This window comes from Siniperca chuatsi, linkage group LG10 (genome assembly GCF_020085105.1).
Source record: "Siniperca chuatsi isolate FFG_IHB_CAS linkage group LG10, ASM2008510v1, whole genome shotgun sequence".
In the NCBI taxonomy this organism is placed as follows: domain Eukaryota; kingdom Metazoa; phylum Chordata; class Actinopteri; order Centrarchiformes; family Sinipercidae; genus Siniperca; species Siniperca chuatsi.
The window spans coordinates 23,464,111-23,480,660 of record NC_058051.1 but is presented as its reverse complement, the minus strand read 5'-3'; the positions used below and the strand labels follow the sequence as shown (position 1 = coordinate 23,480,660).

The following is a 16,550-nucleotide window of genomic DNA, read 5'->3' as shown; positions in this document are numbered from 1 at the left end:
TTGATGCGACACAACAGATTAACAGGCCACTGCCTGTCACCAAGGCGGATATCAGCCAATACCAATGTTGGCTGATAAAGCGGCGTATCCCTAATAAAAATTGTTGTTTTCTGCCAATCAATTAATCGACCCATTGTTTCAGCACTAATTATAACAGAAATCTGAATACCTGTTCTCAGGTACTGATGAGTTAATAGCTCGTTCAAATGTCATCATTTCTGTGCATCTACAATTAAAAGCACATAGCATACCTTTTCCTTGCTCTTGCATATAGTGTCAACTTGGAGAATACAGTAATAAGGATTATTGATAATGGTGAATGTGTAACCAATACTTATAGAAAAGCTTTTTTTTGGTTACTATTTAAGGTAAAATAAACATGCTAAGAAGAAGCAGCAACACTTTACTAGCAAAACAGTCTTTTATTAGAAATATCTTGTATAAAAATGAACATGCTCTACACATTTTTATTTTTTCTATAGATAATTCATAAATATCCAGGCACTGTAATTCTTTTTTATCTTTCTTTTTTAAATAATTCAGTACATAAAGCAGACATGATCAATCCATTTTAATAACGTACATTAACTTGCCATTTAATTTCAGTCAGCACTTACATATTCTATTTTGTAATACAGACAAGTGTTTTAGAAAAATAGGGGGGGGGGTTCCACAAACACAAACAATCCCACAAACAATACTTAAAACAACATTTGCTGCAACACCCTACACTTTTGTTGAAGCTGAGAGCTGAGGGAGTCATTGATTAAACCAAAATATTAGTTATTTATAATCCTCTGCAGTAGTTTTCCTTCTGGACATTACACTGTTCTCTCAGATTGTTCACATGACTTGTTATGAGTTTTGACATGCAACATACATATTTTTGCATTGCTGAGGATAACATTTAATGAGACAAATTCCAGAGTTACTGTTTATAACAAATACTTTAGAGACTGGAGACAGAAATGGAGTTTACACACCTAATTATAAATTGTACATTGAGTACTCTTCCTTGTGTTTGAACAGAATACACCTCAAAGGTAATGGATGCAACGCAAACAACACCATGAAGGATCTATGGAAAGAATGGCAGGAGTAGTTTAATGGCTATGAGGCACAGAATGAAGGCACTGGCCCTTATTTATCAAGCAGCTATACATCCCCCCTTTTAATTAAAAAATGAGAGGTTGTCAATATAACTGTGAAAATCAATGAATGTATGTTAGACAGAAGGAGACGTGATTATCAACTCCATAGAAATTTAAAGACGCATTAAACGATTTTTGACCACTATGGGGGGGAGAAAGGCTCTAAAACAAACATTAACAAGTTAGCAAACAACTTTCTAATTGAACATCCCTCATACACAGAACAACATGGGTATCCTCTTGGTGTCATGCTTCTGACCACCTGACGAACGTAAGTCTAATATTCACTGGCCTAGCTCTGTTCTCAGGGTCACTAAATGCTAAACTTTCATTTCCAGTCACTGGTTTACTTAATTTTCTCTGCTGTTTCATGGGAAGGTGGAGTCCAGTCATTGTGTCTGAGTGTGTTTCCTGGAAATTAGTGTCTATACTTTTATATCAGGGGGTTGATGAGAGCCTTAAAAACTCAACCCTACAGTTTATATGTTGGCCAAAAAACCCAAACAATACGCTAAATGAAGCTAAAAGCTGCATAGAGCTGCAGACTTTAGTGTTAATTCTCAGTGGGATCCACACTATGAGTGACCATTTCACTTAATGCAGGTTTACTGTAACAAAGTCCGCTTTGGCTAAATGAAGTGACTGTTTCATGTATTTATATGTGAAAATAAATGACCAATTATGTATGCAAAATAATAATCAAAATACTATTCCCAAGGATTGTCGAGAATGTTTAAACAGAACATAATATAGTGTTAACCCTCAAAAGATCATACTGAGCCTGTTGAAAGGTAAAACACTCCTTAGGAAATGATATGCATTTCATCCACCTAATTATCTTCGAACATTTTGGCTGTTTGGTGGAACTGAGCTTGCACCTTCTCCAAATGGGTCTTCATGCTGAGTAGCTACATGAGCCTTATTTTGTACCCAAAATACTTTTAAAACTCTCATTAATCATTTCCATTGTAGCCTAGAAGGAACACAGATTACATGATTATCTATCACAAATCATAGGTGGTCCCCATGTAATACTGTCCTATGCAATCTATCATACTGTACCATCAAGCTTTAAAGATAATATATCTGGTATGACAAAAGCCTGATGTGTTGTTTTATTCCTTCAAAAATCAAGCATTTAGAATAACGGTATATTCTGCCCCTAGGTTCACTGCTATAAAAATTAAGATTATATTTTATATACTATATCTCTAAACATAGAAATACACAAATACAGAAAAAACAAGATAATACGAAAATAATGGTGGAAAGTGTCACTTGTTTGAGGAAACACTAAATGCAAGTGTATTATTATTATTATCTCAAGAATTGTAACTTTAATGTTGGCTGGGATGGAAGTTTAACAAATGGGGCAACTTGAATTTCTCACAATCATCCAACTGCTGTCAACAAGCGCATGATAAATAAGGGCCAATAAATCTGGGATGCATCGACAAGTCTCTTAAGTCCTGGCTGACATTTATGGAGTGTGGTGAAAACTTTAAAGGTATTCCATGGCTATTTGTTTTTAGTTTTGCTCCTTTTGTGTTTGAAATTGCTCTTTATTTAGCAGAGGGTAACCCAGTGGGTAATGGTCCAAAATGACATCTCCATTGTGAATGACCATGACAAATGTTGCATTCCATAGACGTTGACAACACAGCACAGTACACGTGATGCTCCCACAAGCATGCTCTGGGACTGTACACTAGGTTTGCTAAGATGAGGACATCATCATCATTATTATGAAACATTTAAAAAAAAAAAAAAACTGGGATGACCCACTGCTTTTATTTTCCGGTGTTTCAGATATGGTTAGTTCATGTAGGAATACTGAATGTACTCTAGTAAGGCATGTACAGTTTAAAGAGTACTGCAGCTTTCAACCCCAATAATACCTGTAACCAAAAATAATGACTATATTTTTATACTATTTCATCTTGTCAACTGCATTTGACTTGAGTAAAAACAAAACACTTTTTCCCCTGTTTTTGTTGAAATGAAACGATTCAGCCTCAGAGAGAACTGAATTTGTGTGCTATACACTTCAGAAGAAAAACATACTGTAGTCTCCAGTTTGTTCACTCAGCCTGCATCTGGAAACGTCACTACTCAATGCTCACTTGTCTCATAAAGGGTGGGAAGAGGAAAATTAACTGTCCAGTCTCCCTTACATCTCCCATCTCCTTCCTGCAAATCTACTAATTTCTCATAAATTTGGCATTCAAGCCTTTACCTGATTCTCTAGAAAAATATGACATCCTTTATATTTATGGAGTGACAAATTCCCATCTTTCCACCCCAGTCCTCTCTGCTGTAGCAGCTTGGAAATCCTCCAGTGTTTCCCCAGTATTTCCCAGAACCAGGTGATTTCTCCTCAGGCAGGCCCTTGCTCCGGTTCCACAGTTCGTCTCTGGCTTAGATGGCATGGTTACTGTAGCTTATGTATGTCTGCTTGGAGGCCAACACTGTAAGTGAAGGTGTAGGAGAAAGAAGGAAAGGGTTAAAAACGCAATTGGTGAGATTGAAATAGGCGTGAAACTGTAATCTTTCAGAGCACATGTTGGAGTCCAGATTGATGGAAAGTTCTATTTATGGATGACTTCATCAAACGAGTGCAGGTGGAACCAATCATAATAGCAGGGTGTTGAAATGTAAAAACTGTATTTACAGGAATGATGTCTCCTCTATAATTGCATTTAAATTGAAATGTAGAAATGTGACTGTTATTCAAAATAAACTGTTAGTGATGAAAAAATAAATCTCGATTAATCAATTAATTGTTTAGCCTCTGAAATGTCAAAAAATAGGGGGAAAAATGCTCAAAATCACATCTTCAGATTGTTTTGTCCGACCCACCGCACGAAAGTGAAAGATATTCAATCTGCAATGATAGAAAACGGAGAAATCCAGAAGCTGTAATCAGAGAATATTTGGGATTTTTGCTTGAAAAATGACTGAAACGATTAATCCATTATCAAAATAGTTACTGATTCATTTTCTGCCGATCGACTAATCGATTAATCAAGTAATCGTTTCAGCTCTAAAAATAGATTTTACACAACTTTAAAGCATTGGGGGAAAAAAGCTATCATTGATTGTCCCAAATGAATCATTGATTGGGTAACACTTTTAAGGTACACATATTCACCATTAACTAGTTGCTTATTTAGCATATATATTAGTAATATATTGGCTTTTTATTAGTAATTATAAAGCACTTACTAATGCCTTATTCTGCATGACCATATTCCTACAACTACTAGGCCATTAACTAAGAGTTTTCCCTCAATAACCTCCTAATTACTGCTTATTGACAGGAAGGAAGGAAGTTGTTGTATATCAATTACTTAATATTCTTTGCTCATTATGGCCCTTATAAGGTGCTAGTACCACAAGAATAGCCATTCTACATCTTTAACACTTAATAAATATGGTCTATTATGTAACAAAGCACAAAACTACAAATGTTAATAGTGTTAATAACTCTAAATTAAGTCTTTGTAACTCAGAATATGTTCCCCATTCTAAAGTCTATTAATCAACCCTGAACCTAAACCAAATTATAACTCATTCGAAAGCCTTGTTCTAAGTCTTTCACACCCAACCTTGAAAACACGACAGACAATTCTAGATGTTGTAGTGTATCGCGCCCCTGGTCCTTATTTTGAATTTTTATCTGAATTCTCAGAGTTTTTATCAAGTGTAGTCCTTAGAACAGATAAAGTAATTATTGTATGTGATTTTAATATTCATGTTGATGTTGATAATGATAGCCTTAGTACTGCGTTTATCTCATTATTAGATTCGATTGGCTTCTGTCAGAGTGTACATAAACCCACTCACTGTTTTAACCACACCCTCTACCTTGTTCTGGTATATGTCATTGAATTTAAACATTTAATAGTCTTTCCACAGAATCCTTCATTATCAGACCATTATTTATTAAATTTTGAACTCCTATTACTGGACTACAGGCCAATAGGGAAAAACTTCTACATCTAGATGTCTATCTGATTTTGCTATAGCTAAATTAAAGTTATTCCATCTGCATTTAATTCAATGCTATGTCTCAATATAACAGAGGACCCCATGCTAATTTCAGTCCCTCCCAAATTGATCATCTTGTTGATAGTACTGACACTATCTATGACACTCGACTTTGTTGCCCCTCTCTAAAAAAAGAAGATAATAAAACAAAGAAGGTTAGCTCCATGGTATAACCCCCAAACCCGCAAATTAAAGCAAACATCGCAAAAACTTGAAAGGAAAAGGTGTTCTACCAATCTGGAAGAGTCTTGTTTAGCCTGGCAAGATAGTCTTAAAACACATAGGAAGGCCCTCCATAATGCCAGAGGAGCTTACTACTCATCATTAATAGAGGAAAATAAAAACAACTCCAGGTTTCTTTTCAGCACTGTAGCCAGGCTGACAGGGAGTCACAGCTCTATTGAGCCATGTATTCCAACAGCCCTCAACAGTAACGACTGCTTGAGCTTCTTTAATGATTTTAACTATTAGAAAAAAAATTTATCACGTCCTGCCCTCATCCGGTACCAATTTATCTTCAAACACAGGAACCTTAGAAACAGCTGTAAAACCTGATATATATTTAGACTGCTTTGCTCCTATCGACCTTCTTCAACTAACTACAACGATTTCTTCATCTAAGCCATCAACAGCACTGGTGAAAATTACCTTTTAATTGCATCAGACAATGGATAATTGTCTGATTAATTGATAATTAAAGGAACCGCACTAAGCTGGTTTAAATCCTGTCAGATTGGTCTCAGTTTGTACATGTTAATGATGAATCCTCTATGCACGCCAAAGTTAGTCACAGAGTTCCACAAGGTTCTGTGCTTGGACCAATTCTGTTCACCTTATTTATGCTTCCTTTAGGCAATATTAAGAAACACTCCATAAACTTTCATTGTTATACGGATGATACCCAATTATATCTATCGATCAAGCCAGATGAAACTAATCAATTAGCTGAACTTCAAGCATGCCTTAAGGACATGACAAACCTGGATGACGTGCAATTTTCTGATGTTAAACTCTGACAAAACTGAAGTTATTGTACTTGGCCCCAAAAATCTCCAAGACACGTTATCTAATGATATAGTTACTCTAGATGGCATTGTCATGGATTCCAGCACCACCGTAAGGAACCTCTGAGTTATCTATGATCAGGATTTATCATATTATAAACAAGCTTCAAGGACTGCCTTTAATGTTACTACGTAACATTGCAAAAATCAGGCACATCCTGTCCCAAAATGGTGCAGAAAAACTAGTCCATGCATTTGTTACATCTAGGCTGGATTGTTGCAATTCCTAATCAGGCTGCCTGAATGAGTCCCTTAAGACTCTCCAGTTGATCCAGAATGCTGCAGCATGTGTACTGGCAAGAACTAGGAAAAGAGATCATATTTCTCCAATATTGGCTTCTCTGCACTGGCTCCCTGTAAAATCCAGAATAGAATTTAAAATTCTTCTCCTCACCTACAATGCTCTTAATGGTCAGGCACCATCGTATCTAAGAGCTCATAGTACCTTATTACCCCACGAGAACACTGTGCTCCCAGAATGCAGGCTTACTTGTAGAATGGGAGCCAAAGCCTTCAGTTATCAAGCTCCTCTCCTGTGGAATCAGGTACCATTTTTGGTTCGGGAGGCAGACACCATCTCCACATTTAAGAGTAGGCTTAAGACTTTAATAAAGCTTATGGTTAGGGCTGGCTCAGGTGAGCTACTATAGGCCTAGACTGCCAGGAGGCTTCCCATGATGCATTGAGCTCCTCTCTCCTCCTCTTCATCTGTATGCATTCTTATCCCATCAATGCATGTAATTTTATTAATATTATTATTACCACTACCATTACATTATTATTATTTTAAAATTCTATGTGGAATTGGCATTGTGCGTCCCCCAATCAAGTTTTTCCTTTCCACTGTCACATAGTGCTTGCTCATGGTAGGATTTGTTGGGTCTCTGTAAATAATATTATAAAGAGTACAGTCTAGACCTGCTGGTGTGGTGACCTGGAAAAGTGCAATGAGAGAACTTCTGTTATGAATTGGCGCTATATAAATAAAATTGAATTGAATTAAAGTCTTTTTTTTAAGTAATTAAGGTCTTGCTCATAGCTAATTCACTAGTAGTTTGACACTTATTAACCCACACAGGTTCCCTATTCTAAAGTTACCTCCTTTTCACACCTTCGCCTCAACCTTAGTGATCACCTTACAGTGCTTTTTCATCCTTAAGTTAGTTACTTCACTTTTCACAGTTAGCTTTGTACATACTGTTAATAGTATTTACTGTTTGTTTTTATATGTAGTGTTTTTTTATCATTTTGAGAAGCACCTCAGTGAGCAAAGCATATTAAGATTGTTATTCATGTACAACAACTTCCTTAATTACTATGAATAATCAGTAATTAGGAGGTTTTTGAAGGAAAACTCTTAGTTAATTGCCTAGTAGTTGTAGGAATGGTCATGTCCAATAAAGAGCCAATATGCTACTAACATGCAAGCAATTAGTTAATGGTGAATATGTGTACCTTTTATAAAGTGTTACCATTAATTGTTATAGTACATGGTAACATTGCAGACATTTTAACAACATATCACCATGAAATATTTGTCAAGACAGTGATGCAGATGCAGTCAAACTCCTAGGCTGTGGCAGTGGTCATATCAATGTAAGTACCTGCTATTACAGTGCCGTTAATGAAATCAGGGAAAATTCTGTCAGAATGTTTTCCTCACAGCTGATAATATTGTATCAAAAAATGCATCATATAGAGCCACCAAGCAGATCACAACCGTGGTATGAAATGCAATAGTAACCATTCAACTGCAAGTCTTATACCACATGCAAAGACCTGAGATTTCTCTATGCATCAAGCAAAGCATGCAGCAGTCAGTCAGTGTATTAACATTTTGAATTGTAAAGCGCATTAGATGTAAAATGCTATTAGGACAATATGTGATCTGACTTGGCACTATAAGTGTTGTCATCAATGTTTGATAATAGTGCTCATTATTCTTTAACATTCTTTTCATGTTTCATGGAATTTTATATCAGCTGTGAATAAAACACATAAGACAGATGACTGGAGGGCAGAACACAGTGACCATAACAAGCCCAAACTGCTCGTCAAACATGACTGTCATACCATAAAGTACCTGTGTTTGTGTGCAGTCATGCTTCTATGCACACATATGTCTATGTGCAAGTGTCATAATGTACATGTGTGTCATTTTTTTTAAATAAAACTGCCCTCCGTGAGCATGCTTGGTGGTGGTAATCACACTACCGATCTGCCAATCTGCCCAATGCAGGCTTGGCTGATTGAATATGTCAGAGGGGATGAATCCAATCAGAAGACAGAATCGGAGCAAAGGTGCTGTAGAGGAGAGATGTGTAATAGTAAACGTTTCTGTATATTTGCCAGTGCCATGTTGGGTGTGTGAATGGTGGCGGTATTCTCGCCATTTCATCCAAAGCATCTCTTCCAAGAGAAGCATTGATAAATGAACCTTATTTGAATATTTATGTGCTGTAAGGCCAAGATAAAGAATAGATGGTCCAGAAAGAATTGGAGCTGGCAGACCCATCTGTCTTTTCCTGTTCACTCTTATTGTTGTTGTTTTCCCATTACCACAAATTCCTTCTTTTGTCAACAGGGAAACAAATTACGGGGGACACATGGCTATCGCTTGTCTCCTGCACTCAGGCAGAGCGGTGTCATCTTCCCACGTTAACAGGCTTTACCATGCCGATTGGCCATTTTACAGCACCACACACATTATTGTCTTTCCAAGTTAATGTCTGTTGGTAAAGGCTGGATTTGTGAGGCCGTGATTACTGCCTTGTGTCATTCAGGGTGCTGTATTTTAGCCAGGGGCAGCCAGGATGCACAGGCGTTGTGGTGAACATTAGGAGAAATTAATAGGAAAACAGTGGTCACAGATGATAAAAGGGCAAGTCATTGTCTAATCGGGTTACCTGAGAGTCTAAAGTCCCTCACAAGGCTCCCCACCCTCAACACAGTCTGACACATAAGCACAAAGAGCAGTTGTTAGATGCACAGTTCAAACTGACAATCAAGGTGACAATCAGCACCTATAAATGGGCTCTACAATAGGATAAGATATAACCACTCCATTTAGAGGTCGAAAAAAGGCAAGCATGCAAGTGTGGGCGCAGGCTTTTTAGTCCTAATACACATCATTCTATACTGTTCAGCTTGTCAGAGTATAAAATCAGGACTTTCAGTAATCAGAACATGTTGGGCTGCTTGATTGGATTTAAGCCTGCCCCCACACAGGGACAGCCTACTCATACACTTTATCTTGGTACTAATATCCTTTTCCAACACTGAGCTGCCCGTCGTTCTAATTTCTTGTATGCTCATGTAAGGTTTGCTAATTTCCCGAACTGCTGAAGTGCAAAATAACACTGCAATCAATTATATTCACATAAAATGAGTCCATTATTTTCAAGTACACGTGTATTCTATAACTGCTATTATTTTACACAGAAACAACTCAATGCATCAGCATAAAATCAACTCCTGGTTGAAGTCCACTGGTACACATTTCATTCTTTCTCTTTATTGCTTCATCAGAAGTGATACCAACCTTGTGTTTCAAGACTTTCACAGAGTTCAGACTTGGCCTCTCCATTGGGCCTCAGGCCGCCTTTGGGGTTGAACTTGTTGGACATGGTGGCTGCAGTGACCACAGCCTTCAGGCTGCGCTTGCGCTTGGGTACGTTCTGCTCTGGATGGAAGAGAACCACGTAGACCTTAGGCATGTAGAGCATTCCCAGAGAGACTGACGCACTGAGGCTTACAGAGATGGTCAGGGTTGTGGTCTGGATATACATCTGTATTATCGAAGAGACAGCAGAGACACAAACAAACAGAATCATTTGTTGAGGCCATACTGACTAATGGACAGTGATGTTTTAGTTTTAGAATCTCAGGTTAAGCTGAGCTCACGATAATGAAGGTTGTGCCACTTAGAGCCGGCAGAGTTTGAATTTAGTCCATCAAGGAAAATCTGATTCATATATTTTATTCTGAGAGCCAATTTTCTAATAAAGCTGCAAAAATGATTTCTGGAGCATGTGATTGCCAAGCATTTATTGCTTTCAATAGACTGAGGCTTTTAAAGTCTTGAATGTAGGACAGACACTGCATTACTCAAGTAGTATGTGGATAGCAGAGGGTAATCTTTTCATGTAAATCACAGCTTCTTATGTAGAAGAACTTTGCACATCACATAATAAGACATGGTGATGGCATACATTGCCCTTTATTCATGTGCTGGGTTCATCACTCCTGAGCTCTGCTCTCATTGCTATCTTTGTTTATTTATGATACAACTAATAGAAGTGCCCCCCTAATGGGTGTCTATGTAGTCTGCATATAGATGTTTTTACCCTGAGGTTTTAGACAACAGCATAAGGATTGTGTGCTTTCTGAAGCCAGTGACAGCTGCAACTCACTGGGTAGCAGATACATAGCTACAGGCAACAACTATGAAGCAGAGAGACACATCCTACAGCATATTAAAAGTGCCTGCAAGTGATTTTTCATTTATGATAATCATCACAGAGTTCAGTCATACTCTGTCTCTGATTTGTTGATATAGGAAATGTGGTGAGTCAGCGCAGGGGCTATAAAAATATAATTGGTAGATCATAGTTGATATTGACACATGCATATGAAATGCTTATACATATCAATTGAAGGTGCACAGACCAAACACAGAAAAACAAATATGAAAACATGATTCATTCAGTTTAAAAGTGTACTTCCATTAGCAAAAAACATCAAAGTAATGAATTTGAATTTTAAGACTTGTTTTACAGTGACCCTACTCCATCTTTTCATAGTACTCCAGTGTCAAACATTAATTAGAAACCAGAGGAAGAAGAGAACATTGACTTTGCTTATTGAGTGAAAATTGCTGAGGTCCTCTGAAGTTGATGCACACAAGGCGAAGAGTGTACGGTGGAAACACAGCTGGCAGACATCCTTCAAAGAGATTTGCCTGAGGTTTTGTCTGACATTACATTTGCAGACATCACAAATGACTGAATCGTTTGGCATGGGTATAGCCCACAGGGCCCTGAGCCACTAGCATGTCCATAGTTATAAATTGTGTTTCCCAACGTGGGGTTATGACATATGTTGTTTGTACAACCTTATCTTCTCATTTCAAGATGCTTACAGATTTTTTACAAACCTTTACAGCACCATGACCGTCTAAGCTTTAGGTAAATATCCATTAGTATTAATCTGACAAGTAGGAGGTACTGTATAATATTTTAAATGACATCATAACATACAGTTTATGTTTTTCAGCAGGGCATGTGTGTGCATAAGGTTGTACATACTTTTAGCTATCTGAGTGTGTGCATGCTACAGGGAGGACATTATTTTGAAATAAAATAAATAGTTATACCTGTCATACAGTGACTATGATATATGTTGATATTAAAAACAAAAACTATAGAGAAGCCTTACACAAATTAAGCCCTCTAAAGCCATGTCAATTTAGAAAAAAAGATATCAGTGCAAAATGGAAGTGATAAGGCATTGTACACCATCACTGCAAACAGCACATGAGCATTCCTTGGTGATAGAGGGGGAGTGGTGTAATCTCCTGAGAAGATTACACGTGGCCTGGGGTGAGTTCGGAAGAATATTGTTACCCCTCTGGAGTACAGAGAGGAGTCACTCTGTGAGGGGAGCCAAGACCCTTGTCCACTTCCATCGGCCATGGTGACATAAATTCTCCCTGACACGCCGATATGATTGCCAATCTGCTCCATCGGCACAGCGAGGGAACAGGGTTTGGGACAGAAACCTCAGCGGGCTGAGCCATTATGAAGTTTCTTTGAAGCAGGATTGCTCCTTTTTGTCATTAGGCATCAAATCCCTTGTCCAGACAGCTGCCATAGCTGTCCCTACCTATACAGAAAGCTTGTGAACAGGAACACACTTCCACAGCTCTTCCAAGTCCTGGTGCCAAAATATTTTTGCTTAGGGTTTTCTGAATATAGACAAAATTACATGAACTTTTTAGCAAAATATTTTATTGCCTATATTAGCAAGACAGAAAAGCACAGGTGTAAAAATTAAAATTAATGATGGCTTAATTCTATTTACAGTCGCTGCTTCAGATTCACGGTCCTGGTATTGTGCATACTGTCTCACTGTCACACTGTCATGGATTACTGGGACTGGGATATGATGAGTCAAAATTTCTGCTTTGAAAAAGGCATATTAACTCTAATTTGGTTTGGTTCTAAAATGGTTACATACAGTTACTGTTTCTTTGGTATGGGACAACACAATTTAAAGGGGCCAGATCATAATAGGCCATGCTTTCAGTTATTAACACATTTGCTATTGAATAATGAGTATTTCAATAAAACAAAAACATTATATGGATAGTCACATTTAACAAGAATGGATTAATTTTTGATGGTGTATATAAGACAATACCTAATGAATGAACAGGATACAGAAATAAAAGTAAACTGCTTCTCTGAAAACTGGAAAATAAAACAAAGTTTGCAGGGCCTTTATTCAATCCTGAAATGACGTTTCTTGTAATAGTTTATAGTTTGTGATGTATTTTACAGTTAGACTGTCTCACATTTTATTTCATAGTGTAAATTAACGTGACCATTGTTTGTGATAATGAAAGTCTTCGATTTGTGTAAGCACCAATCGGATTGGATTGAAACCCTGTAAGACAGAGAATGATTTCCCCTCTCAGTTTATCCACCTGCTCTGTAGTGGCGGAGATACAAGTGAAGAACAGAGATTATTTGTATTTGGCTACCTGTTTGATCACTGCCTATGTTTACATGCATGGAACAACTTATTGGCCACACTCTGGGGAAAGCTTTTTACTGTACATGCCTCCTGATAACCTTAAATTTATTATCCCTATTCAATGATAAACCAGTTGGCAGAATTTTCCTTTCTAGTTATGGTGTCCTGCCAACACACTCTACAGTCCACCAGCAACAAAGTACAGAGATCGAGTCAAGTCACCAGTTGGGCAACCTCATACCATTAGGCAGCAGGCTAACAAGCCTCAGTGTTTTGCTCTCCCAGTTTTTCCTGTGTTACTTGCTCTTAATATTACTGGTTTACTACAAACATATTTTTTTTCAAACTGAGGAGAACAAAGAGTGTGTCCCTCCCTAAAAGGGCACTTTGGCCAAGAAACACTATTTATATTTTAATAGGTGTTAAGGCATTTGCCTGTACTGTCACTTTGCTAGTACCATATGTCCATGGACACTTATCCATTACCTTGCCTTTTAACAAACACCCTTTGCTGTTGGCAGTCTAAAGGCTGCTATTAAGTTTATGTGCAGCACCATAGTGTTCCCATACTGATGCTTCTTTTGCAATCAGTAGTTTGACATTTCCACTCTTGGCTTTTTTAATGTACGTCTGTGTTGAGCAACCTCAAAATTAGCACTTGTAAGAGGTAATTTGGGATTCACTTTCAACTGACAAGAAACATCAACAGCCACAGTAATTTTCTGCTACTTCACAAACCCGCGTTATCTATTTCTGTGTGCATGAATGTGCAGTGATTGACTACTCTGTATTCCCACCCAGTGAGGCTGAATCAAACACACACACACAACAATTAAAGAAAACATATCCAAGCAAACTTGAGGTGAATGAATTATTCTCACAAGTCGGCTCTAAAAACCTTGTAATCCCCACAGTGGAGCACAAAGCCCATCATCTTGTGATGAATAGTGGCAGCCTCCACAAACACAAGAGGCTGATGCTATACAACAAACATAATTTGAGTGGCCATTTTTTCACAATGAGGCACACAGGAACTGTAAAAGAACCCCAAATGGAAAACTGACATCCAACATGCACGAGAGAATTTAATTGACTTGCTGCCATGGTGGTCTTTCTACAGTGCAATTGGTGAAGCTTAGTGACTGCATTGGCATCTGTGCACAGATCTAAAACAATGAATTGTAAAATGGGGCAAAACTTGATTATTTTATACTTCCACCACATTTGAAATGGAATACTTACCTTTTCTGCTGATTGTGAGGTCCCAAAGAAGATGGGGATGAAGGCAAGCCATACAATGCAGGTGGTGTACATGGTGAAGCCGATGGGCTTGGCCTCGTTGAATGTCTCGGGAACCCCTCTGGTCTTGATGGCGTAAACTGTGCAGGTGACCATCAGCAGCATGCTATAACCCAGCAGACAGATGAGGGACAGGTCTGATATATCACATTTCAGAACACCACGGGCCATTTTAGGATTGGCTGTACGCTGGTCCTCATAGTCGATGATGGCTTGTGATGGGTCAACACCAAACCAGATGCACACTCCAAGGAGCTGCAGTGATATCAGGCTGAATGTGATGACTAACTGAGAGGCTGGGGAGATGAATCGAGGGGCACTGACCGACATCTTGCCCTGCTCAAAAATCCTGTAGATCCGATTTGTCTTGGTAAGCAGTGCTGCATAGCTTATACTCATACCCAGGCCCAGGAAAATCCTTCGCAGGGAGCATATAACCACATCAGGAGTGGAGATCATGAGGAATGTTGTAGCATAGCACAGAAAGATACCCGTCAGCAGCACGTAGCTCAGTTCTCGACCTGATGCCTTGACAATGGGTGTGTCATTGTAGCGTATAAAGCTGACGACCACAAACAGAGTGGCCATGATGCCCAGGACAGCAATGAGAACAGGGATGACTGCCCATGGGGAACTCCACTCCAGCTTGACAATGGGAATGGGATCGCAGCCAGTGTGGTTCCCATTAGGCCGCAAATCAAAGCGGCACATCTTGCAGGTGTAAGTGTCTGCCTGATACTGGTAACCATCACAATTCTCGCAGTGCCAACAACATGGAATTCCCTTCACTATCTTCTTGCGTTGCCCAGGACGGCAGGGTTGGCTGCATATAGAGGAGGGTACTTCTTGTGTTCCACCAGGCCACTGCATCTCATTGGTCTGGAGGGAAAGGGTTAGCAGACATTACTGTTTATTCCACCTCACCATACAAACACTGTTTTACTCATATACTCACATCCCTGATAATTACCAAATAAGGAAAATAAATACTGTGCAAGTCAGTATAGCAAAAACCTTAACAAAATGTATGACGTATTGTTAAACTAGTTATATATTAACCAACACACTACATAATGCATGAGGACACAATTCAGTTAACACTTGGTAGATTTGTTTACACACACATGTACACAAGTGCATGATAAAATGAACAAACTGTAAATGGGATTTTCACTACATGAAAGCTGCAGTCTTTTTATCAAGACATCATGGTGTAAACTCATCAAATTATAACTCAACAGGAAACAAATTTGCTGTTTAATTAGGCTACTTCCAAGGAATGTTGCACTGGAGGAAAGATAAGTAAATAGAGTTTAGCTGCATGGTACTGCAGTCTCAACACAGTGCAATGCAGTATCATGTGCCTGTGCTGTTGGACTGACGTTATTTATTTTTTATTTCAATGCAGTTTGCTTAGGAGGCCTTGTTAAGTAAAATAGAGTTTATATATACACAATATTAAATTGTATCTATTATTCAAATAAACATCTAAATGGTTATGAATGAAAATGATGGGGAGAAAAATCTCTAAATGGCATTCCTAAATTTTCCGTGGAGGTTTCTGCTATTCAGACAATGCTGATCTGTGTGCAGCAATAATTCAGGACCTTGATGTCTACAATAATCTAATACCATACCTACAGTATGTGTGTAAACAAAATAAGAACACCCAGGGGCTCATGTATAAATGATGCATAAACAACAAAAATGATGCATACACATTGTTTTAAATGCCAAATTTTGTGAGGAACAAAGCGATTTTGATGTTAACATATGCAACACTACAGATTCTCTGCTCCATGCATATGTATATGTTGAAGAGGAAACTGGTGTATTACTGTATCATGTAATGATGATAATTGTCAAAATAAGGTTAATGCAAAAAGATGCCCTTCCCTTTTTAGTCTATTTTTGACCTATTCATATAAGAGAGTAACAAAAGAGTTTCCCCTCAGGGATCAATGAAGTATTTCTGATTCTGCTTCTGATGAGCATAATTGTGAGTGGAAATGTTATGGAAATACTGTACAATACACTCTGTATTAACCTAAAGCATTTGTTAGCCTGCATGTTTATAAATTCTAAAGCCAACCAGGAAGAAGATGATGTATTATTAATATTATTCTGTTGACTGTTGCCCTAAAAAACTCGACATAAGAAAGACACATTCAGCATAATCTTTGATATGAGTGATAAGTTCTAGCTCTACTATGTGTAGCAATGATAGAGT

At 38.1% G+C, this 16,550-nt stretch overlaps 1 protein-coding gene across 2 annotated transcripts in view; it reads right to left on the bottom strand.

Moving 5' to 3' along the window:
• Positions 1–402: 402 nt before the first annotated feature.
• The window catches only part of LOC122882695 (metabotropic glutamate receptor 4-like), a 179,791-nt gene continuing 163,643 nt past the window's right edge, over positions 403–16,550 (bottom strand). Inside the window, exons 9-12 of one of the 2 annotated variants that reach the window (XM_044210366.1) lie at positions 14,264–15,199; positions 9,807–10,053; positions 9,172–9,217; positions 403–3,619 (exon numbers count right to left, since the gene is read on the bottom strand). In XM_044210366.1, coding sequence (XP_044066301.1) covers positions 9,180–9,217; positions 9,807–10,053; positions 14,264–15,199 — 1,221 coding nt within the window. In that variant the 3' untranslated portion in view covers positions 403–3,619; positions 9,172–9,179. The remainder of the gene's footprint in view (positions 3,620–9,171; positions 9,218–9,806; positions 10,054–14,263; positions 15,200–16,550) is intronic. The other variant, XM_044210365.1, reaches the window with a different exon arrangement.